Source organism: Empidonax traillii, unplaced genomic scaffold (assembly GCF_003031625.1).
Source record: "Empidonax traillii isolate 1590-97213 ecotype Southwest subspecies unplaced genomic scaffold, ASM303162v1 scaffold5:size3517227, whole genome shotgun sequence".
Classification (NCBI taxonomy): domain Eukaryota; kingdom Metazoa; phylum Chordata; class Aves; order Passeriformes; family Tyrannidae; genus Empidonax; species Empidonax traillii.
Window position 1 is genome coordinate 695,861 of NW_020955198.1, and position 21,634 is coordinate 717,494.

The 21,634-nt window shown below is 48.5% G+C and overlaps 2 protein-coding genes across 2 annotated transcripts in view; one reads left to right on the forward strand and one right to left on the reverse strand.

The window, feature by feature from the left end:
* Positions 1 to 518, reverse strand: part of SLC4A3 (solute carrier family 4 member 3) — a 33,588-nt gene extending 33,070 nt beyond the window's left edge. Inside the window, exon 1 of the mRNA XM_027878585.1 lies at positions 461 to 518. The gene's annotated coding sequence lies outside the window, so the exon portion shown is untranslated. The remainder of the gene's footprint in view (positions 1 to 460) is intronic.
* STK11IP (serine/threonine kinase 11 interacting protein) lies at positions 199 to 18,483 on the forward strand. Its single transcript, XM_027878606.1, has 24 exons — positions 199 to 278; positions 378 to 580; positions 2,639 to 2,713; positions 3,007 to 3,102; positions 4,095 to 4,202; positions 4,419 to 4,490; positions 4,797 to 4,926; positions 5,104 to 5,207; positions 5,999 to 6,088; positions 7,139 to 7,180; positions 7,670 to 7,837; positions 8,126 to 8,207; positions 8,316 to 8,681; positions 8,863 to 9,053; positions 10,038 to 10,148; positions 10,888 to 11,083; positions 12,506 to 12,997; positions 14,468 to 14,583; positions 14,769 to 14,866; positions 15,055 to 15,233; positions 15,483 to 15,567; positions 16,005 to 16,087; positions 17,096 to 17,322; positions 17,640 to 18,483. Exons 1-24 carry the CDS (start codon positions 224 to 226, stop codon positions 17,778 to 17,780), a joined length of 3,510 nt encoding a protein of 1,169 aa, XP_027734407.1. The 5' UTR covers positions 199 to 223; the 3' UTR covers positions 17,781 to 18,483.
* Positions 18,484 to 21,634: the final 3,151 nt, after the last annotated feature.

Consider the following 21,634-nt stretch of genomic DNA (forward strand, 5'->3'; position numbering starts at 1 on the left):
GGGGCGGCGGCGCCGGGCGGGGGCCGGGCGGGGGCCGGGGGGCGCGGGCCCCGCCGTGCGGGAGGGGGACGCCGGGGCGGGCTCCATGGCAACCGGATGTGAGCGGCGGCCGGGGCGGCGGAAGGGCGCGGCGGTAACGCGGAAGGCCGGCGGGGCGGCGGCGGCGGCGGCAGCGCTCGGGCCGTGCACCTTCACCCCCGCCGCCTCGGCCTCCCCGCCGCAGATGGCGGCGGCGGAGACGCTGGTGCGCGGCCTGGCGCGGCTGCTGCAGGACGCCGGTGAGTGGCAGCCGTCCGCGCCTCGCTGGGGCCGGGTCGTGTCGGTGCCCCCGGTGTGTGGGCACTCACGACTCGGCCCGGCTTTCCCCTTCCCTGCAGGGGACCTCGTCCTGGACGGCTCCAGCACGCTGACGCTGCTCACCCCCACCCTGCAACACCTGACGCAGGTCTTCGAGCATCACCTGGGCTCCCGCAACCAGAACCGGGGCTTCGTGGCGCTGCCCTCGCACCCCGCCGAGACTGCCGCCATCCTTCAGGCACAATTCCTCTTCGACGTCCTGCAGAAGACTCACTCCCTGAAGGTCCGTGCATGCCGGGGCCAGGGGTGCTGCAGGGCCGGCCGGTGGAGGGGACAGGCACAACTTCAGAGTGGCCTCCTCTGGTGCCCATTTCCTCCGTCCGGCGTGTGTGCTCAGTGGGTCGGGTGGCTTTCATAGGGCTGTTGCGTGGAGTCCTAGTTCAGGACGATAGTCTTGTAGCTACTTCACCTAGGATCAGCCCTGCAGCTCAGCAGAAAGTTTCTTGGAGTTAAAAACAGGGCAGAAGGAGTTAATTATGTTCTGACCTTGGTAAAGTGGTGTCATTGTTGGGAAATTATTATTTCCTGAAATGCTTGAGCAATTCAGGCAGTATCTGGCAGCCGAGCACAGCCGAGTGCTCCCTGAATGGTGATTGATCTGCCCAAGGCAGCAGAGCAGAGGGGTTAGTTAGGCAGTGTACACACCTGCTACTCTGAGACCATCTGCTGCTTACTTTGGAGTTTTACATGCTCCTGCCTGGGCAGTGGTTCTTGTTGATTGGTTTCACAGCATGGGACATTGCTAGTAACTTATCCTCATTAATTTTAACAAGTCTGTAATGAAGATAAAAGTACACCTCTAGGAACTCTTCAGAGAGGTTTCTGAAGGGTGGGATGTGCTACAAGGCTGCACATGATTCTACTTGGCATTGGGGCACTGCTGGAAGGATAGCAGAGGTGAAACGAGCCTGAAAGGGGAATTAGCAGCTGTTCTTAGGTTCCAGAGTGGTGCTCAGGAGGTGTTGTGACTAAGCACTACAATCTGTGAGGTCTTTAAAAGTGTTTTCCCTGTGAGACTGGAGAGAATGCTGTTGGGAGGATTTTGTAGCAGTGTACTGAATGTGGAGATAGGGGTGGGGTCCAGAGCCTCTGGAGAAATATGAGTGTCCTGGCAGAAGGAGACAGGGAGGGACACTGCAATCGGGAGGATATTGTGGTGAGTGCTTGTGTTAACCAGAAAATGGGCTCTCTCTGTAATAAGCCTGTAAAGAAGGGGAAGCTGCTTATTTTTGTCTGGTAACTGATTTACTTGGATATATTAATAATTTGTGGTAGCCTGATCAGATTTTTAAGGCAGTGGAAGAAGAGGAGATGATCAAGACATGTAGCAAGAATGGCATCTGAAATAAACTTTGCTAAAACTGATCATCAGAGCTTCCCAGCACAAGCTTCCCCTACAGATGCTCTTGTTCAGCAGGCAGCATTAGTGCTGGCAGGCAGTGGGCAGTGATTCATTGCTGCCAGGGCTGTAACTGTGGAAGCAATAGTGGTGATGAGGCCTTGGAATGTCTGTTCTGCACCTGATGAGTCACTTCTGCGGGAACATGGATGTAGCTGGCAGAGATGGTCTCTGTTTGTACTCCGCTGTCTTACAGTGGAGGTGTTGACTGCTTCATTATTCACTTTCAGTAGCAACCTGAAATATTGTTTCTGCATTTTCCGTAGAAAGCATAAGAAGGTGGATTTAATAAGCTGCTTTTTGGTACATGGACACAAACTGTGTTTGTAACTGCCCTGTGGTGAACGGGCCTGTGGCTGCACCACAGAATGCAGAGATGATTTGCAGGCACCTCAGTCTAGTACTAATAGCGTCTTGGAGACCAGCTCTGTTTTCCATTGTATCTGCTTGGGATTTGCCTTATTTGGCCTCTTGTAGTGAAATGCACATGCACACCAGTGTGCCAGTTCAGCTCAGTTGCTCGATAAACATAGCTCTGGCACTTAGATTTGTCTTTAGTAGATTTGCTAGTGGTGGCTGATTGAGGAATCCAGCTGTCAGACCTCCCAGTGGTGCTGAAAGTGGTGAAGCCATGTGGGCAGGAGAGATGAAGAGAAGCTCTGTCTTTTGGCAGATCATGCTTGCTAACCTGCTGTTTTCTTTGACCTCTGTTGTACTATGGGGCTGGGAGACATTGTTGCTACCAGCACAGGGGGAGAGCTTGTCAGTGAAGACCCAAGCTGGAGGGGGAGCCTGTTCAAAGTGCTGCAGTTGGTGGGTCAGGATGGGGGTATTGCAGTACAAATCAAGTTTGACGTGAGACTTCTATTCTCATTTTTCTAGCTTGTTCATGTTCCAAACTGCGTTTTACAATCTGCTGTGAAGATCTTCCCTTTCAAGTCCCTCCGGCATCTAGAAGTAAGTATAGGGGACAGGACTGGCTTTGAGTCTTGCTGTTTGGCTTTTCTTGACTAGTTTTGTGGTTGCAGAATGCCTCTACTCCTAAAAATTGGGGAGACTTTTATGGCTTCCTTAAAAGGCTAAGTCTAAACTCATGTAACGCTTGGGGTGAAACTTGGGTATGAGCAAAGGCTGGAATGTCAGAGAGGGAGGCTGCAGCAGGGAAGTGGGAGAACCCTTGCAGAGGTGAGCTGCTCTTACACTGTAATATTTTGATGTATGTTGTCTTTACTTTCTCATCATTGCTGCAGTTGAGGTCTGTCCCACCACACTGCCTCCGGGGACTGCGATTTGTCTATTCTCAGCTGGAATCTCTAACGTGTTGCAAATGTATCAGTACACTGGAGGTGAGTGTCTCTACACAGCTCGTGGGGAAAATTGCAAGAGAAAGTCTATCTTGATCCTACAACCCTTCACAGAGGGAAGATACAGGAGACAGTGTTCATCCATCCATCCATCCATCCATCCATCCATCCATCCATCCATCCATCCATCCATCCATCCATCCATCCATGTTGTATATGACTTTTTGTTCTTTCCACATTCTGGGGTTCTACTCCTGCCTCAAGCAGTGTTGAAGTATTCCCTGCTTGGGTATACATGTGCTCTGTATTCTCCTTCTTAGGTTCTTGAGAATTTCTGGCTCCAGACAATATTCGTGTCACTAGATCTGACAGCTCTGTGTATCTGGCTGTTTCCCCGTTCAAGGCCTGCAGCTGGTCAAGGTTTATTTCATCGTACCTCAACAGCCTTGCATTAGAGCTGATTATCAGAGGAAATGCTGTGCTCTGGTGTGTTACCTGCACTGCTGCCCAGCAGATTTCTGAGATGTGAAGGCAAGCTCCAACCATGGAGAACTTGAATGGCATGGGCTGTGCTGGCTGTGGGACTCTGGGCTCCTGTCTGGGGCACAGAAGCAGCTGCCTGCAGGGGAACAGGGGCTGCTGATAGGGTGTGCTTTGAGAGCTTATTTTGTCTATCAAGATACAAGTGTTTAACTTGCTTTTGCTTTGATGGAGGTCTGAAGAAGGTTTTGTTAGCATGAAGCTTTGTGCTTAGTGTTCCAAGCCTAAGAATTCTAACAAGTTAGGTTAACTATTGCCACTTTAGTGTAGGAAACAAAAACATCTCCCCTTCTTTCTAAATACCTAGCTGTGGGATTCCCACCACCTCCAAATACTTGATTTAGTGAAATAAAACTCATTGCCTCTGTAAGCAAGGCAAGGTCTGTAAAACACAGTATGTCAGTCTTGTTCTGGACTGACTGTTCTTCTGTGTTCCTCTGCTGTTACTGTAACAGCTAGTACTCACCAAAGAATGCCTGCTTTCTTCTTCCTAGGAAATCATTTCAGCATGTGGTGGAGATCTGAGCTGTGCTCTCCCATGGCTGGAATTGCAGACTGTGAACTTCAGCTATAACTCAATTACTGCCTTGGATGACTCACTGGTGAGTGGGGCATCCTTCCTGCATGACTGAGGGGAAGACAGGAGATGATCACAGTCAAGAGCTGGGCCTGCTGTTACTGATACTGCTAGGTCTGGTGGGAGGAAGTGAGAAGTGTTAATTTTGCTGGCCTCTCCCAGCAGGGCAGGCTTTTCATGCTGCAATGGAGACATTTGTAGGATCTGATCTAGATCTAACCCTAATCTTTTTGTCCTTCAGCAATTACTAAATGCCTTGAGGGTCTTGGATTTGAGTCACAACAAGATCCAAGATTGTGAGCACTATTTAACGGTGAGTGTCTTTTGGTAGTTCAGTCCATGTCCAGTCCTTTCCTGTGCTCCATTGAAGTTGATGAGGAAGGAGAAAGCTGCTCCCAGCAAATTTTGTAAAGCAATTAGATCATGCTGAGTGCCCCTAGACAAACCACTCCCAATGTAACATCAAAGTCTTTCTGCAGAAACAGTCTTAAGAAGCTCACTCGTTGTTGACCTTGTTGGAATGGAAGAAATGGTAGAAGCTAGTGCCCTGTCTTGAGTTCAGGGTCAGGCTTTGAGCTGGGATCCCAACTGATTTGGTGCTGCTCTTCTCTCTGAACAGACTCTTACAGAACTAGAGTACCTCAATCTGGCATATAACTTCCTGTCCAAGGTGCCAAACCTTGGCATCTTCAGCCGATCCAAGTTGGTGACCCTGATCCTGCGCAACAATGAGCTTGACAACATTAATGGTGAGCCTCCAAGGGAGGAGCATTTCTGGGCTTGAGGCCTTTCTGTCTTCATTGAGAAGGGACAGAACTTGAAATCTTGGGTACAACTATTTTTACTAGGGTTCAGTTTTGGGTGAGAGGGATAGGTGGGAGGTTTCTAAGTTCTAGCATGCTGATGGTTTCTTGCTTTGTTCACAGGGGTGGAGCAGCTTGTGAATCTGCAGCACCTAGATGTGGCCTATAATCTGCTACTGGAACATGCCCACTTGGCACCATTGTCCGCTCTGCACTGTTTAAAAAAAGTAAGCATAAAGCCCGATGGGTTAGTAGATTAGAGATTTCATGCTCAGGGTGTGCAAGATGGAGACTTTGTGGTAAGAAGAGAGTTTTGAAAGATAAGTTCAACTCTTGAGCATTTAATTTTAATGTGTGAAACTGATGGGGGAGCATTAGATAGATACCTGTATTTCAGCCTTCATTTTTTGTGACCCCTGCTCAAGCTTTTTCTGTATATTCATCTCCACTGCCTTGCTCCTTTCCGATTTTAACACTATCAAGTTCAGTGAAGATCCTCCCATAGGCCTGTTGTGAATTTGTGTGTTCAGAGAAGTCTGAAGGAGAATCACTGCAGTCACTATAATGCTTGTGAAAGAAGATCATAGAATCAGACACTGGTTTCTATTGGTAGGACCTTAAAGATCTAGTTCAATCCTCCCTGCCATGGGCAGGTACACCTCCCATTGGACCTGGTTGCTCAAAGTCCTATGCAACTTGGTCTTAAACACTTCCAGGGATGGGGCATCCACAGCTTCTCTGGGCCTGCAAAGGACTGTTCTCTCAACACTTCTCAGAGTCAGTACTGAAAAACTCATAATGATTTAGAGGCATGAGTAGGAGGTCCTTTAATCTCCTTTTCTGTTTGCTGAACTAATTTCAAGAAGCATTGTAAAAGCTTAGTCCTCTCCTGGCCTGATTACTGTTCCACTGCAAGGATGTTTCTCAAGACAGAAAGAAAGACTGAAGCCTGCAGGCAGAATAGATTGGGGTATAGAATATTGCTTCTAATAACAGTTTGTCTGTTTCCCCCACCCAGCTGCATTTAGAGGGAAACCCGATATGGTTCCATCAAAATCACCGACCTGCAGCCATTGTGCATCTGTCTCCTAGGGCAGCCTCCTCCAATGTGAGTATTAGCCACATGCCTTCTGCCTCTGCTGTTGAAGGTGTAAGGTGTTCTGACACTCGGGGGCAAATGTGGGAAAAGAAACTTTAAATTTATTCCAGTGGTGTAACAGTGGTGATTGTTTTGTGGTTGGTTTTGGTTTTTTGTTTGTTTGTTTGTTTTTTATGCATAGTAGTTTATCCTTAAATTTTTATGTGGTATGCTGGCCAGGGCAGAGTTGGATACTGATCTCAAGTTTGCAAGTCTTTAGATCTTAGTATGTCTTCACTGTCTGTGTCTTCACTTTTGCTGACTGATGGTTTCAAAACTTTACTCTGTTCCTGCTAAATAGTAACTATGTAGCTGGACTGTGAAAAGAAGGAACTCCCAGTTTTGGCCCACTGTAACTAAGTACTTACTGCCACGGCCACCACTTTCTTTCTCCCCATCACTCTGCTTTCAGCTAGGTGTCATCACTGTTCCCTTGCACTCCAGTGTTTAGGTCAGTTTTTGGTAATCTCATTTTGAATGAAGAAGCCAGCAAAGCCAGTGTTCTGGCAATTTAACAAAGTAAACTTACTTGCTAAGGGTTAGAGGTGTTCCAGAGCTGGTCTGCCCTGTCATATTAGGGGCAAATGGCTGGATTAATTGTCTTCAAACTGCATCTTGGAAAAAACTTTCACTGAGCTCAAGTTACTGGAAGCTGGGTGGATTCAGGCTAGAAGTAGGGTGCAAGCTTTGAGCTGAAAGTGAGTGTCTTTCAAAACAATTTGAATTGTTGCAGAATAATCTATTGTAGCTCTTCTGCGAACTGTCTTGGATATGTTTCTAGAAGTCATAAAGTTTGTGAACAGGAGACCACAATGGTCCCTTCTGGCCTTGTATGCAATTAAGTCAGGTGGCTGCAATTAAAGGAGTGATGGATAGGCAGGAACAGGGTTGTCTCTTTGCAGTTTTGTGCCAGGGATCCCAACCCTAGGGTGGCCTGAAGGAGAGTAGGAGTCAGCAGAAGTTGTCCTGAGTATGTGCCAGCCAAATGGAATCTGACTGCAAATGGGTCTCTAATTACAGTTCTTCTTGGATGGGGAGCCACTCTCTTCCTCGGACCTAATGGTAAGTATAATTTTTAAAACCGATCTTACTGGCTTAGAGACTGGGAGCTCTGACAGGTTTTTGCATTGTCATGTGTCCCATTAAATCTATATGGGCTGCCATGATTTTGGCATAGCTCATTTTGTCTCAGTCCATGCTGATTCCTGTAATTGTTGGAACTGGCCAGCAAAACTTATTCTGGCTTATGTAGCCTTGCAGGACTTGAAACCTTGCCTGTTTCCTCTTCAGGTGCTGCCTGGTACTTGAACTACATGTCGGCAAAACAAACTGTTATCAGTTTCCTATCTGCTTTAAGGAAAGCAGAGAGTTAAATCATTTAAATCAGAGTGGTTGTGATAAACAGTCCAGTCAACCAGGCGGGATCTATTGTCACTACTTTGACTGAGATGGTGAAAGTTTGGGTGGGGAAGTTACCAGCCTGAGTTGTGGCTTGGTTACCTTGTCTGCCCTTTGCACTCAGCCAGCAATGGTCTCTTCTTCTTACTTTAGCACCTTCCAAGACTTGTGCAAAGTGTGTCACAGTCCATCCACACTTCTACCTCAGAGAAGACTGCACTGGACCGCAGTGCTCTGGAGAGTTCATGTGCTGCAGACTTCAGTGACAGTCAGTCCCCAGCGGAGAATGTGGCTGTCAGGCTCCCTCGGAAGAAAAGCAAGGTCTGGGAACTGACATAACTTCTCAACCATGTATCTGGCATGTTGGGTGAAGGGGCTGCCTTGACATGAAAGCCTCATTCAGTGGGGTATGGTCTGGTACTGACTGTGTGGCTAGTGAGCCTCTGCGCTGCTGCGTCTTAGGAATGGGCTGATATACCACGTAAAGTGTTTTATGGTGTGCTTCTACACTGTAACATCTATAAACCCTTCAGTTTGGCAGAGCCCCTCATCAGATGCTGTTTTGGTTGTTCTGATCTCTACCAACTATTTTTACCTTGTTTTTTCCAGGGAAAAATCAAAGTGCGCAGAGCGAGTATTTCAGAGCCGAGTGACACAGATCATGAGCCCCAGGCATTACCTCTCTCTGCTGGTGAGGCTTGTCTTCTTCCTTAATAACATAGCAGCTGAACTGCCCACAGTAAGAGGAGTATTCTGGCCTGGTAACTATTTTCATGCTTCCCAAGTTTTCTGTCTGCAGGCCTGGTCCTACAGCATCAGAAGGAGATGAAGCGCTTGGCCAGCTTCAGAGATCGCTTTGGTGCTGACTGGCTGCAGTACAAGAGACACCTGGAGGAGCACGACCAAGTACCTGTCATCTCCCGTAGCCGTTCTGTAGATGAGATCGCAGGCAGACCTGCTGCAGTGGACTTGCAGAGTGAGAGCTCCGACCCAGAGCAAGGAAAACCCCAGGTAGCCCAAGAAGAATCTTCTCCTCCTTTGAATGACACTGAGAAGGAGGAAGAGCCTAAAGTACAGCTGGATGAGCCTGAGGAAGGAGAACAGAGGGGAGAAGAGGAGGCAGATGAGCTAATGCTAGGAGAGGAAGAAGAGGAGAAGCCAGAAGGTAAATGTGTCCTTCCACTGCTGTATCTGAGGGCTTGGGTGGCGATGGAATAAATGAATCAAATGTGATATCTCTGAAGCTTTATCATGCTACCCATCATTGTGGGAATTCTAAGGACCTGGGCCCGGCGGGCCTGAGGGCCTGCTGCATGTGCTGACCTGTACGGTGTCTTGTTTGGCAGTGGACCTCTGCCAGCCAGTGCTGGTGAGCCAAATAGAAGGTGAAGGGGACCCAGAGCCAGACTGGATCTTCCTGCGAATCACAGCTAAGCATGTGATTGAGGTGGAACTGAAGGCTGCCAGAGTGCTCCACAAGCTGGAGCTGAAATGCCTGCTGAATGTGGAGACCTCTGTGTTGAGCTGGAAGAGAATGGTGAGTTATGCCTCTGTGTGAGCCTTTTGCATCTTACTGTGTGGGCCAGCATTCTGTATTTGGGCTTCTGTCAGAAAATCCTGCAGGTCTTTTCCTAGCTCCTGCAAAGCCTGATTGAAAAAGCATCTCTTTCACCCAATGCATGTGTATCTAACAGCATCTGTACTGCTTAAAGTACCTGCAATAATGCAGCAGAAGCCAGCATCAAATCTATTCCAAAGCTGAAATGGCTGAAGACAATGGCTGAACTGGTTCCAGTGTGCAGGAATGAGAAACTTCTCAAGAGGACTTAAATGAAATGGGGACTTCCTTCCTGTCCATTCCTCACTGGGATATCACCCTGGCCTTGGAGGACTATTTGTGGATTGCACAGTTTCTAGTGCAGCACCGAGCTGACTCTGATGTTTAGAAAACTCCTGGTAGCTCAGTGGGCAGTTTGCCATCTGCTCTAGGTGCACACTTTAGCACTACCAGCCCTGTTCGGCTTTTGTGGTTCTTTAGAAATGGAGTTTGGAAGTGTCTTTTTCCTTGTGGTAGGATTTTAACATTCCGTCTGTGCACAGACATGTTCACAGGTTTTTCCAATACTGTTTTCTGTAAAAGCTCCAACTCATTTTTAAATCTTGCCCTTGTGCCTTTTTGAATGTTTGTGGCTTGATAGTCTTCTGAAATACCTTCAGGAAAAGGTGTTTTGTTTGAAATGCTTTGTTCTAGGCCTTAAAAGTTACTATTGTAAGCTTCAAGCACTCGTGCAATTTTTCAAGCACTTAACACAAGTGTTGTCAGCATTCATTTGCTTTATATTTGTTTATTTTTTTATGCCCATTTTACCAGGCTCCCAAATGCTATCAGCTATGGAGGGCTGCTCAGGGCTCACTAAATTAAGTGGTTGTATAGCCACGTTTCAGCTGCTGCAAACAAATGTAGTCTGTATACTGAAAGCTGCTCCCTCTTCCTAAAACGGGTGTATTCTGTCTCCTGCAGGAGTTGGAGCGAGTTTTCCCTGTCCTCACGTTGCACTTCAGCTACATTCGCAAGGACCGGCAGAAGCGCAAATATGTGGTGCTTGATGACTGCCCGGAGCAGTGTCTGCAGGTGGGGGAGGCTGGGAAGGGGGGGCAGTGTTACTGCAAGACGCTGGATTCTTTCAGCCAGCAAAGGGCTGCTGTTCTCAGAACACATGAGCACCTGCTGCCCATGTCTGGCTTGCTGGGATTTCTTCTGCTGCACAGATGACCTGTGGAGGGCCCTGTGAGCATGGGCAGTGAAGCTCCTGCAGCATAAAGGGTGCTATCAAGGGGAAAGTCTTGCAGCTTTCTCTCTCTTGGGGTGAAAAGTTTGTAGACAAGCTAGTGATCCTTACATGCTGTGCATATGCAACATAATGTTTCCTGTGTTCTAAATGATGTGCCAGCCTGCAGTTAGCCCTCTAGACAGTGAGGGTGTCAGTGCTATGGCAGCTCTGGTACACAGCTGCTGTAGGGACTCTGGTCTCTAATCCAAGCATTTTTCTTGAGATACTGTAAGTGCATTTAAACAAGTTGTTAAAGATAAGACGTGAATAGACGGGACCTTTGAGACCAGAGTTCCAGAGGGAGCCTGTCAGTATGTAGATTCAAGGCATAGACCTGCAAAAACAGATTCTCTTGGTCTTCTGCAGTGAAGCTCTGTGCCCTTGGCAAGTCTTGCACACCTGGGAAAGTCCCTGTACCCCTTGCACTCTGAAATGCTGTAGTGAGGCATAGGAAGAAACTTACTGGTGTCAGAAGCTTGCTTTTATTAGGACAATCATAGCTGCCTACTAATACTCTTTTCCCTGTGCTGCTACTTTTAGAATGTCCTTGAAGTGTTGTCCCCAGCTGTTGAGGAGAATCGGCGAAATCAGGACCAGGAGAAAGGATCAACAAAGTTCCAGTGCCTGAAATGCAAGCAGGAGTTTTCACACTCCCTGGCTCACTGGCATCAAGGTTCCTATCCTTCAGAGGTTGGAGACACCAAAATCCTGGAGCCCCTAGTTGCCTCAAAGCAAGGTAGTGTTCAGGAGAAGGATGCTTGGTAATGCCCAGGCAGACTTCCAGAGTGGCAGCTGTGGTGCAGAGCATGGAATGTATAGAAGAAGGTGATGCCTTGGGTGTACTGGAATTAAACTGTGTTGTGGGATGTACTCTCAGTTGGCCTACTTGGACTGGGAAAAAGCCTGCCTTGTTTCCTAGCAGGAATAAGCCACTAGTTTAAGGTTAAGCAAAGACCACTTCTGTTCTGGGGGCCTGGGGTCTGGGGGAACATAGGGGTGCTGGAAATTGGAGTCTGGGAGGAGACTTGAAGGTCATGTAGTCAGTTCTGCCACGGAGACTTATTTGTCGTAAAGGCCTTTTGCTAACAGAAGCTTCAAGGTAATATGCTCCAGTATTTCAGGTAAAACTTTGGCTAACTCTAACTTAGGTCTTCCTGGCTGTTAAATGTAAACCCATTCTCACTGCCCTTTTGGGGAGCAATTCATTCCTTTCTTTTTAATTGAGGGCCATTGTTCTCCCCCCCCCGCCCCACAACTTGTCCTGCTTTCTGTCCGCTAGACTAAACAAGCTCAACTCTCTAGATAATTTTCTTGTTGTTCGTATCTTATTCATGCAGTTTCTTACTCGTCTCCTTTGTACTCTTTCCCACTTGTCCACATTTTTCTTTGGGTGTTTAAAACTTGATGTAGTATTTTGGCAAAGACTTGGCTGGTGCTGCATAGGCGTCTTCTGACTGCTGAGTTTTTCAAAGCTCACTTTATATTTGAAGTGGGGAGTGCCCAGCCTTGGCTCCAAGATGCTGTTTGACAAAGTATCCCAGGACTGAAGTACTGCAGTGAAGGCAGAAGCGCTGTCTTGGCTGTAGCATTTTCCTCTCCCCTGGGATATTTGCTCTCTTTGTGAGGGAGTCCCATGATTCAGCTGAGAGTCTGTTCTGGTGTGGGTGAAGGGAGCATCAGGAGTGGGGGTCAGGAGGGATGAGGACAGCTGGGGAAGGGACATAGCCTGCTTGTGATAAGGTTGACTGGAGGATAAGCCAAGCCAGGGAGGGAGGTGCCTAAGGAAGGTTGGACTGACTGGCCACAAGCTTGGGCTTCAAAGGTTATGTGAGCTCTTGTGTTATGTGAGCTCTTGAGGAAAATCATGAGCCTAAGCCCCGATGTAGTTTTGATTGCAACCACAGCACACACTGGTCACCCTAAATCTGAGCAGAACTATTTTATGTGGATGTTAGCACTGATCCAGAATTTCTTGTGAGGAGAGGTGTGTAGGATATGATTCTGAACAAAGTTGCTCAACAAGCTGCTCAAGTTAGACTGTAACTATTGTCTACTTTGAAAGAGAGGGCTTGTGGTTTGCAGAGAAGGGGGGGAAGTAAAATCTTGCAGGGGGAGAGCTGCTCTGGCTTTTCTTTATCCCTGACAAAATCTTCCGCAGATCCTGCAGCAGCTGGTGAGCCCATAGCCTGTCCCTGTTGTTCCAGTGACCATGTGGTCATTCTGCCTGCAGAGGTGTGCTCCAGCACACCTGTGCCGCCTGGTGCCGATAGCACGAGTGAGGACCTGTCAGACTCTGTGCTGGAGGGAGGCAGCCAGCAGGAGGGCCCAGAGGAAACACCTGTCCTGGCCAGCGAGAGCAGAAAGTTCTACATCGGCGGGGAGGACAGCTCGGAGGTGGATACCATCAACAGCACCAGGACCCCGGAGCTGAGCAGTGAGCCCGACGGCGCTCTTCATTCCATCTCCCGTGGTTCAGATGGGGGCTGCGGGAAGGAGCTGGGCATGAAGAGCCAGTACTTGTCCCTCAGCCACACAGACACCAATGGGGGCAGCTTGATGGGAAGCTACCGTTACAGTGTTTCTCGGGGGCCCACTCCTTCCCAGTTCTCTTTGAACTCTGAGTCTGAGGAAACATGGAATCTCAGTCCCTGTGAGTATGTAGGATCTGTCTAGAGTTTGGGGGTGTGGACAGCTTGTTCACTGGGCTTTATCGGTGGTGCTTGCTGGGTACACTGCCTCCTGTTTAATGGAGAGGAGGACATTGAGTGTGAGTAGCTGTAACCATATGGTTCTTGAGGGCAGAATTTTACATTCTCCTCTGTTAAATCCTCATGCCTGAAGGTAGGGAAAAGTGAGTCAGCTCCTAATCCCTGTTATTGCTTACACTCTGAGTAATAGGGTCTTGTTCTGGAAGCTGCTCTGCTCAGTTACAAACACACTGGGTTCCTGTGGCACCCGGTAGCTGCCAGTTGGAGCATTACTTTTGGCCAACAGTATGCACAATTTGTCTGTATTTATTCTCTGGCTCAAATGTAGTGTGAGGCTGGCGTGTAAGTAGGAGGCTCTGGTTAGTGGATCTACAGTTGCTTGTGCTTTCCTTACTTTTTTGTGAGCTTCAGATGACAAAGCCTGTCCAAGAGACTGCATGCTGGCTGTGTCAGAGCTGCCATGCAAGACAGCAGTTACTAGGAGTTCACAAATGATTTTTGTGAAGGACAGCAGACTGCTTTTGCCCGGGCATCAGCTTGTGATTTACAGAATAAGTTAGAAAGGAGCTGTGGAGGTTTCTAGTCCAGCCCAATAAGTCACTCTACTGCAACTGAGTCTAGTTCTGATTTGTGAACCCATCAGCTTCATTATCTATAGATGTCTCCCCCGGCCCTTCAAGACTGCTGTGCCTCTGAAGAGGAGTTGATGAGAACCACAGCTTAGGATTGCTGTATTCAGTCTTGTACACTCGAAGTGTGAGAAATAAAGCAGTCTCTTCTTTTGGGTCAAATCGCAAGGTCTCAATTTAAAACAGCCTTTGAAAAAGCTCCTGCTGAGGAGAAGTTGATTAGTGTAGTGTGCCTGGTAGAGAATAGGTTCTGCTGGGAAGGGTGTGCTCTCAGGCTGTATTGTGGTTATTGTATAAATTATTTGGTCATAAAATTGCATGACAAACCTAATTATGTTCTTTAGCAGTTTTATTGGTATCTTCCTCAGGCCCCTTTAACCTTGCCACGATCGAAGTCAGAGTTAAAAAGTTGACCTGAACTGACACCAGCTGAAATGAGAAATATTTTCTGGCTTTGTGATAAAGAATTGCCCTCCTGCCAAACCTGGCAGCAAAGCAGTGTCCTCCTGTGATTAGACAGCTGAGCATAGTTTGAAGCTGGCTTAGATCAAAGCTTTGTTTTGCTGAAAAAAAGCAAGTGTCGGAGTGATGAAGTCCTCTCGTATCTCCACATGGAAACCTGTGTCCTGTAAGGCCCTGGGTTTGGCCCTTTGTCTTGAGGAGAGACTTGATGAAAGCAGCTGTGCAGAGGGGGGTGACGCTGCTACCCTGGTGCCAGTCCACATGCCTGGGCAGCACCTGGTCAGTGGATAGAGTGTCAGTGCTGCCCTTTGCTCTCCTCAGCTGTAAACGGTGTCCTGAACACGAGGGATTTCTGTTCAGTGGATCATCGCCTGAAGCTGTACCTGGATATGGAAGTTTTTGAGGAGAATACTGAGGAGTTCCAGTGCTTCCTCAAGGTGAGCTCCCACAGCACCACTCCAACAGCTCTTCAGCTGTCCCTCTTGCCACCCTGCAAGTTCTGCATTGGGGTGGCATCCCAGAGACTGAGGGATGGGAAGGGATCTGAAGTGTCTTCAAGTCTGTCCTTTCCATGGGTGAACTGGCAATGGCAAGGCTATGACCCACCCTCTGTGTGCTCTAGGTGGTCATGGTGAAGTTTGGCCGGCAAGGAGAGTTCCTCTCAATCCTAGTTGCTTCTGATCTCAAGATTTATGTCCTGGAAGTCATCGGGGCTATCAGGTGAGGACCCTGAGCAAGTCTGTAAGAGCTAGGTAGTGAGTGCCAGCCTGTGTTAGCCTATGCTAACCTTACCCTGGAGGTGTGTGGTGACATGCAGAGGCTCTTCTGGCAAACCCCCCTGTTGCAGTCCAATGTGGGAGAGGAAATGGGGCAGCCTGCTGCAGCTGAGGGCTGTGCTCTGTGATTAGGGGACAACCTGCAGACTGGCTGAAGAAGAGTGACTCTCACTACCTGTCTGATATTTCCCATCTGGAAGTGGGACTGTGCCACCAGAGCTTGCGAATGGAGTTTGAGAATCCAAAAGCCTCCTACAATCTGCTGATCCGGAACCAAAGCTGCTGTGACCAGTTCCTGCAGACCCTGACAAGTAAGAGTAGAGCTGTAGAGAGGTGTGGGAGAGAATATGAAAGATTTACTATTTGGGAGCTATCAGGAGAGCTATCATTGGATATATGATGGAAATTTGCTTCTGGCCAGCTCAGAAAAAGAGCTGTAGGAGAATACTACTGGCATCATAGCTGGCAGTGCCTCTCTAAAGACTAGAGAAGTATCCTGAACTCTTATGTACTGCTCTTGGGTTTGCAATAAAAGATACCTGCCTTCTCCCCCTCTTTAGATCTCATGCAAGAACTGCCTGCTAAGCACAGGAGTAAGGTGAAGGAAATCCCCACTGTGGAAATGAATCCACAACACTGGCTATGGTAAGAACAGCCTATGAGAGGTTGGGATTTGAGATAGAAGGGACGTCTGCTTGTCCAGCAGGCCCTGGGAAGCATGATGCTGGAAACAGCGTAGCAGAGAGGAGGAGGCACTCCTGGAGTGGCAGCCAGGCCTATGTTACAGGTTTAATGCAGCTGTCTCAGGTGCCTGCTGCACAGGGAGTGAACAAAGGGGTGTCATGGACTTAGCCAGGCAGGACAATTTTCTGGAGGAGAGGAAAATGGGAACACGTAGGGCTGCCTTCTCACCTGCAAGAAGCATTTCACTCCTAGCTGGCAAGGTGGTAGTCAGAAAACCAGGAAAGAGAGGACTTTTGCAACATCTGGAAGAGATGGGCAGTGAACAGTAGCTAGTTCTCAGCAAATCTAGACTCGAAACAGAGTGCTTCCTTGATTCACCTGCTGTTGTATCTCTGCAGGCCTCTGCTGGATTCCAAGACCACAGATTCTGCAGCTGCAGGTGACACTCGTTTCTTCTACCTGCTGGCTTACCTGATCCAAGGTACAGGAGATCTTGGGGGCCAGGTGTCCTGTACCTTATGCTATCTGCTTAAATGCTTGTGTTTTTAGTGTACAGTCTGTGGGAAAAGAGCTGGGCCATTCATCCAGCAGTGAGATAGGGTGGGGGGATAGGTGAAGGCTCTTTTTTAGTTGTTGAGATGTGTAGGATAGCAGCATTCTTCTGTACATCCAGTGAATTTACCAGCCCTTTTCTACATCAAAGTCTAGGCTCTAGAGAGCAGTTGGTCTTGCACACCAGGTTTGGTGACAACTCAGGATGGTTTCTGAGAAGCTAGAGATTATCTGAGGACTGGATCATTGCCCTGATCTGAGGGAAAGATGAGGGGTCATAAACAACATCTGGTTTGTGTGACTTGCTGAAAGGCTCCTTTATTTGGGAAAACAGAAGTAAGTGTCCAGAACCTGAGATGATAGTACAGGAGCAGCTGGCTGGAGCCCATCAAGTTCTGTTGCAGGACTTGCTGAGGGACAAATATGTTAAACTTGGGATTTGAGTCTTCAGTGAGCAATTCCCTAAAATTTATCAAAACTACTCTGCTTCCTGCCAATAGTTATGACACATCCCAGCTTGGTATTAAACTTTATGTACTCTCTGTTCCACTCATCAGATATCTGCAGCCAGGCCAAAAAAGGCAGCCTTTGAGCTGCAGCTGCTGACTTTTAACTAAGGATTAGTAAAGTGCTTTTTAAGAGGTCAAAGGACTCGAGTGGCTTTTCCTGCCTCACTTGAGGACATGGGCTGGACAAGGCTTGCTGGGCAGTGGTCTCTCATATGCATGCTCCTGCAACAAGTTTGGATAAGCTGGAAGAAGCCCAGCCACATTTCACTACCGCGCTCCCTTCTTCAGTCAGCAAGGTGGATCAGGCTGTTCACTCAAGTTACTACTGTTAGAAAGGATTTCCCTAGGGGAGGAATGGAAAGCAAAGCTGATTCTGTGGTGACTCAGGCTCTCAGCAAAGCCTCTCCTATTCCCTCATATCCTTTTAGGGGCATCTGCTTTCCCTGTGACCCTGCTGGGCACCCGAAGCATGCTGTTTCTGCTGGAGGAGAATCACCAGTGGCAGGTGCTGCCCTCCTTGGATGGAGACCATGAGGCAGAAATGCCTCCTAGGAGCAACATCCACTTGAAAGAGAAGCAGCCGATCACCAGTATTAGCAATGTCATAACCTATCGCCTCTGTCCTTGTGACATCAAGTTGATGCTTTATGATGAGGTAATCAGGAGATGGTCATGAGGTCAAGATGCTGGGGGCATCTTATGTTATGCTTGATTGTGCTCAGATCCTGTTCGTACAAGAGTGTCTTGGGGCTGTCATCTCCCATCCTAACCTAGGGCCTTGCACCCCAGAGGCAGAGGAGCGCAGTGGAAAGTCATGTGGGGATACTCCACTTCTTGCAACAGAGAGGGAGGAAGAGGTCACAGAGGAATTGGGAGGAGCTGGCAGCTGTGCTGGGGGATAGTGGCTCAGGGCTGATCTGTGTCTTTCAGGCTAGTCTGCTCATTAGACTCCCTCTCTTTCCTCCCTCCCAGGTACTGAAGGTAGAGAGCACTTGGCACATTCGCACAGAGTGCCCTGAGCTCCTGGTAGAGCTGGTGGAGTGGATCCGCGGTCCCTGGGAGGAGATGTTCTCAATTGAGCTGCGGAGGGCTGTGTACGAGGCACTGGAGTGAGCTTGCTGACTGCAGGCAGGCAGAACTTGGAGTCAAGAGTACTGCTGTGCTGGCAGTGGTGCACAAGTGTCTCCCACTCCCATCTGACCTTGCTGTTCTGTGGCCTCTGCTTTCTACTCTACTCTTGCCCTTGGCCCTTTTTGGTGAGGAAGAGAGGAGCACACGATTGTTCAAACTGCACAGTCATTCATTTGCACTGGACTGGCCATGGAAGGATAAGGTGGAGGGTGTTGCCTGTAATAGTGCATAAGCAACCCAAAGGCAGTTGGGCACTGTGGTCTTTCTAGGAGGTGTATTTGCTGCCTTCCTGGCTGTCTCAGGACAACTACCATTATCTGCTGATAATTTCTTTTCCTCTTCCTCCTTCTTGTCCACAGTTTCCCTATAGCTGTCTGCTTCCAAGAGGAGCCTGATTGCACAATGTGATGAAACATATTGTACACAACCCCACACAGAGCCCTTACCTCTCTGCCTGGTGAGGCACAGCTCAGTCTGCTGCTGTAATCTGTCACTGTCACTGGGGGGAAAGGAGCCTCGAGGTTCTCAGCACAAAAATATGTTTCTCATTGCTTAAGGGTCAGGACCTTGGTGAGCACCAGGAGGTAAAAGTGAGACTTAGGCTTTTTCTGAGCAGTCCAAAAGCAAGAGTCTATTTTAACATGAGTTTTACTATTTTCTATTGTAATAAAAGCTTATATTTATTGAATTGTCATGTTTTCCTTGTTTAATCCTCTTGCAGTGCTGTAATATCTTTGTAAGGTTTTCCATACTAGCTTTGCTGCAGCCTTAAGGGTCCTACAGCATCTCACAGGATTCAAGCCATTCTCCCCTTTCTGTTCAGAGTGGGTGCTAGTGGGCTGCTGGGCTAATCTTCACCTGCCTGACTGCCAAGGAGAAACCAAGGAACAAGACCCAGATACTGACAGGAGGTACTGGTTGTGGTGTTCTCAGTTGACAGTTGCTCTCAAGTGAGCATCCTATGGCCTTCCAGCCCCAGCACATTGCTTACTGGCTACACAGATCCTCAGAGGCTTGCCTCTCTCAGGAGCTGTTGCTGCTGTGGCTGTGAAGGTGGTAGTACCTGCCCCTAGGGTTTTTTCCCTGTATGAGGCTTTACCTTGTCTCAACCTCTCCTGCACAGAGTGAAATGCCCATTGAAGAGCAAGGTGAGATGCTGTGTGAGAAGCTCCCTGTGGGGGTGGGCAGAAATGAACCTGTTACATTAAAGTGCTGCCAGGTGGGATCTGATACCCCAAGCAGGGACGTTACTGATGGTCACTTTTCCCAGAGTAATGCCTTTGTCTTGCTATGAGTGTTCAACCCATGGTTTCAGGCAAGTTTTCTGACTGTTCGATCCTTGGTGACAAAATCTCTATTTTATGTCAATGTGATCTTGATTTTTATAAAGACATGTATTTGACATCCAGTGACCTGATGCCTGTTTTTTTTGGATACTTAATATGTCAGCTCTTTGCAACAGTCTATGACATTCAGACTTTCCACATGCCCAAAGCTGGTATCAGTGGCTTCAGTTTCTGTCTTCAAGAAAACAGCAGGGACTTGGTGCCACTGCATCCTGCTGATCCCGTGGACATATGTGATAAAGTTTCCCTCGCTGCTCAAACCCATGCATGCCATCCTCATAGCCTGAGGAGAGCGGGAAATTCAGTTTCCCTTCTGTGTCTGAAGGCCACCTCACAGCACACTGTTGGATGCTTTCTTGGAATCACTGTACTATTAGATGTTCTCCTGTCACTTCCAGAGGCAGTTGAGTTGCTGAAGGCCCACAGTGGGTGATATTTTTATCTAGCCTTCTATAGATTTGATTGACAAGGTATATGCCGTCTTGAGGCAGATGTCACAATACATCCCACTTTCTCCCCTCTTTCGCAGTTGGCATATGGCTACTGCTCTCTGTTCCTTTGGAGTGATCTCAGATCTCAGGTGGGAGTGAGCTCAGTCCATGCTTTGTCCAGGGAAGGACTCTTGAGAAAGCTGAGACAGTAAAGACCAGTAGGGTTTTATCTCTTCATCTAGCCATTTAAGGAGCTTGTGTAAGTTCTATCTTTACCTTCTTTAGCTGTGTTTTCACAAAGGGCAAGTGTCAAATTTGGAGTTACTGAACCAGCTCACTGATGCCTCTTCTGCTTAAGCTGATCCCCTGAGAAAGCTCAACCCTGTAACTCTTCCAATTCTAGCGAAGCGGCACCTCTGTCACACCAGCATCTGGGTATGTGTTGAGGGGCCTGGCAAAGTGTGGACTGCCAGAACCAAAGGTTTTGGTTGTGTGCCTGTCCGTAGTCCTCAAGCTCTTCCTGCTTTTTACTGCAGAAGTGACTACTCATTTGCTTCTGCTCCTTGCTATGTCTGTGCTCTCAGCTCAGCATTAGCCTCTTGGTTCTGTTAACAGCTTCCTGCTCTTCTGCATTCCTTTGGCCACTGGACTGACAGGGAAGCTCACGTGCGCTGCCACAACCTGTCTCCTGCCTCTTAATGAAACGCTTTGTTTTCCCTTAGTGTTTTGTCCTGGTTATTACAGATTTACCCCTTTGTGGTTCCTCTGTGATCACAATGCTCTGCTAAAGGGCCTCTTGCACTAGGCGCAGTGATTACATTAACTGGCCTCATTGCATCAGCTGGGTGTGTGCAGTGGTTCCCCTGACACACTCTGCCTCTCCAGCACTACAGGCAGCCCCGACCAGGCTTTGTAGGAGAGCTGGGGTTTGCAGAAAGGTGGGATATCTGTTGAACCAGCTGCAGATACCTGCTGCCTGTCTCAGTTTTGATTATGCAGTCCCCCAGCTGTGGTCTCAAAACAATGTGGATTTTCCCCCTTTTTCCCTTCTCCTTTTCTGGGTGCGCTTGGCTCCAGTGCTCAACTGCTAGCGCAGAACGAGGCTGGTCTGAACCTCAGTGTTTCGCTGCCTGTGCCTACCTGGAGCGGTCTCGTCTCAAGGTGTATGTAGCTGGAGGGATGCCCAGGCTGGAGTGGCCATAGGGCTCTAGAGACAGGCTGCAGGCAGCTGTGGGCTTAGGCTTCAGGCTGGCCATTGACATGAGCCTGAAGCTAACACCACTTTTCCATGGGCACATACCAGCCCTGCCTTAATCTGTTGTTCACCTCATTGATGAAAGTTTCAGTGCTTTCTGCTGCATCTCTCTGCCCTCTAAAACAGTACTGCCTTGAGCATTCATAGCCTGAGGGTTAGCTGTCATCCCCTTGCACTATGTCGAACTAGTGAAGCCTTGTTTCTAGTCAAACTGGGTGACTGGAGTGACTGGTCATTTACTTCTGGCAGAATATTCCCACTGGCCTCATCTCCAGAGGACTGGAGATGTAGCAGTAAAGGGCATGTGTTCCCTGCGGCTCATGGACCTGCCTGGCTGGCTCCATCCCTTGGAGGTGCCAATGCTCCTTAGCCAGCATAGAGAGTGGTATCCCAGGACCTTGTAAACCCCTTCCCTGTGGGCTGCCCTCCACCTTGGCTGGCAGAAGAAGAGCAGCCAACACAGGCTGGGCTCAAGTGCTCCACGTGGTGCTGGCAGAAGTTAACACCCAGAAACTGGGAAGGAGACCCTAGCATGAGAGAGGTGAGCAGGAGCTGTGCCATGTACCTCCCACTGTGCTACATAATCAAGTGGGGGGGTGAAAGGGAAAGGGACTTTATTTTGAAGACATCCCAGCCTTCTCTCAGCCTCTGTTGGAGGGGACGGTCATTGCCCTTTGTACTTTTCCAACAGAGTGTGCCTCTGCCTGTTATCAGAAGGTTATTAAGCTAGTTATGGAGCTGTCCTGTATCAGGACAAACAGTCCCTAATAGAGCTGTCTGTTCTCTGTCCCAGTGCCAGACAAA

What these genes read in the sequence shown, in the direction of transcription:
- STK11IP (XM_027878606.1), top strand. Translation starts at nt 224, where the DNA reads ATGGCGGCGGCGGAGACGCTGGTGCGCGGCCTGGCGCGGCTGCTGCAG. An exon ending in CTAGGGCAGCCTCCTCCAAT is followed by an intron (nt 6,089 to 7,138) that starts GTGAGTATTAGC and finishes CTCTAATTACAG; the next exon opens with TTCTTCTTGGATGGGGAGCC. An exon ending in CCTAGTTGCCTCAAAGCAAG is followed by an intron (nt 11,084 to 12,505) that starts GTAGTGTTCAGG and finishes AATCTTCCGCAG; the next exon opens with ATCCTGCAGCAGCTGGTGAG.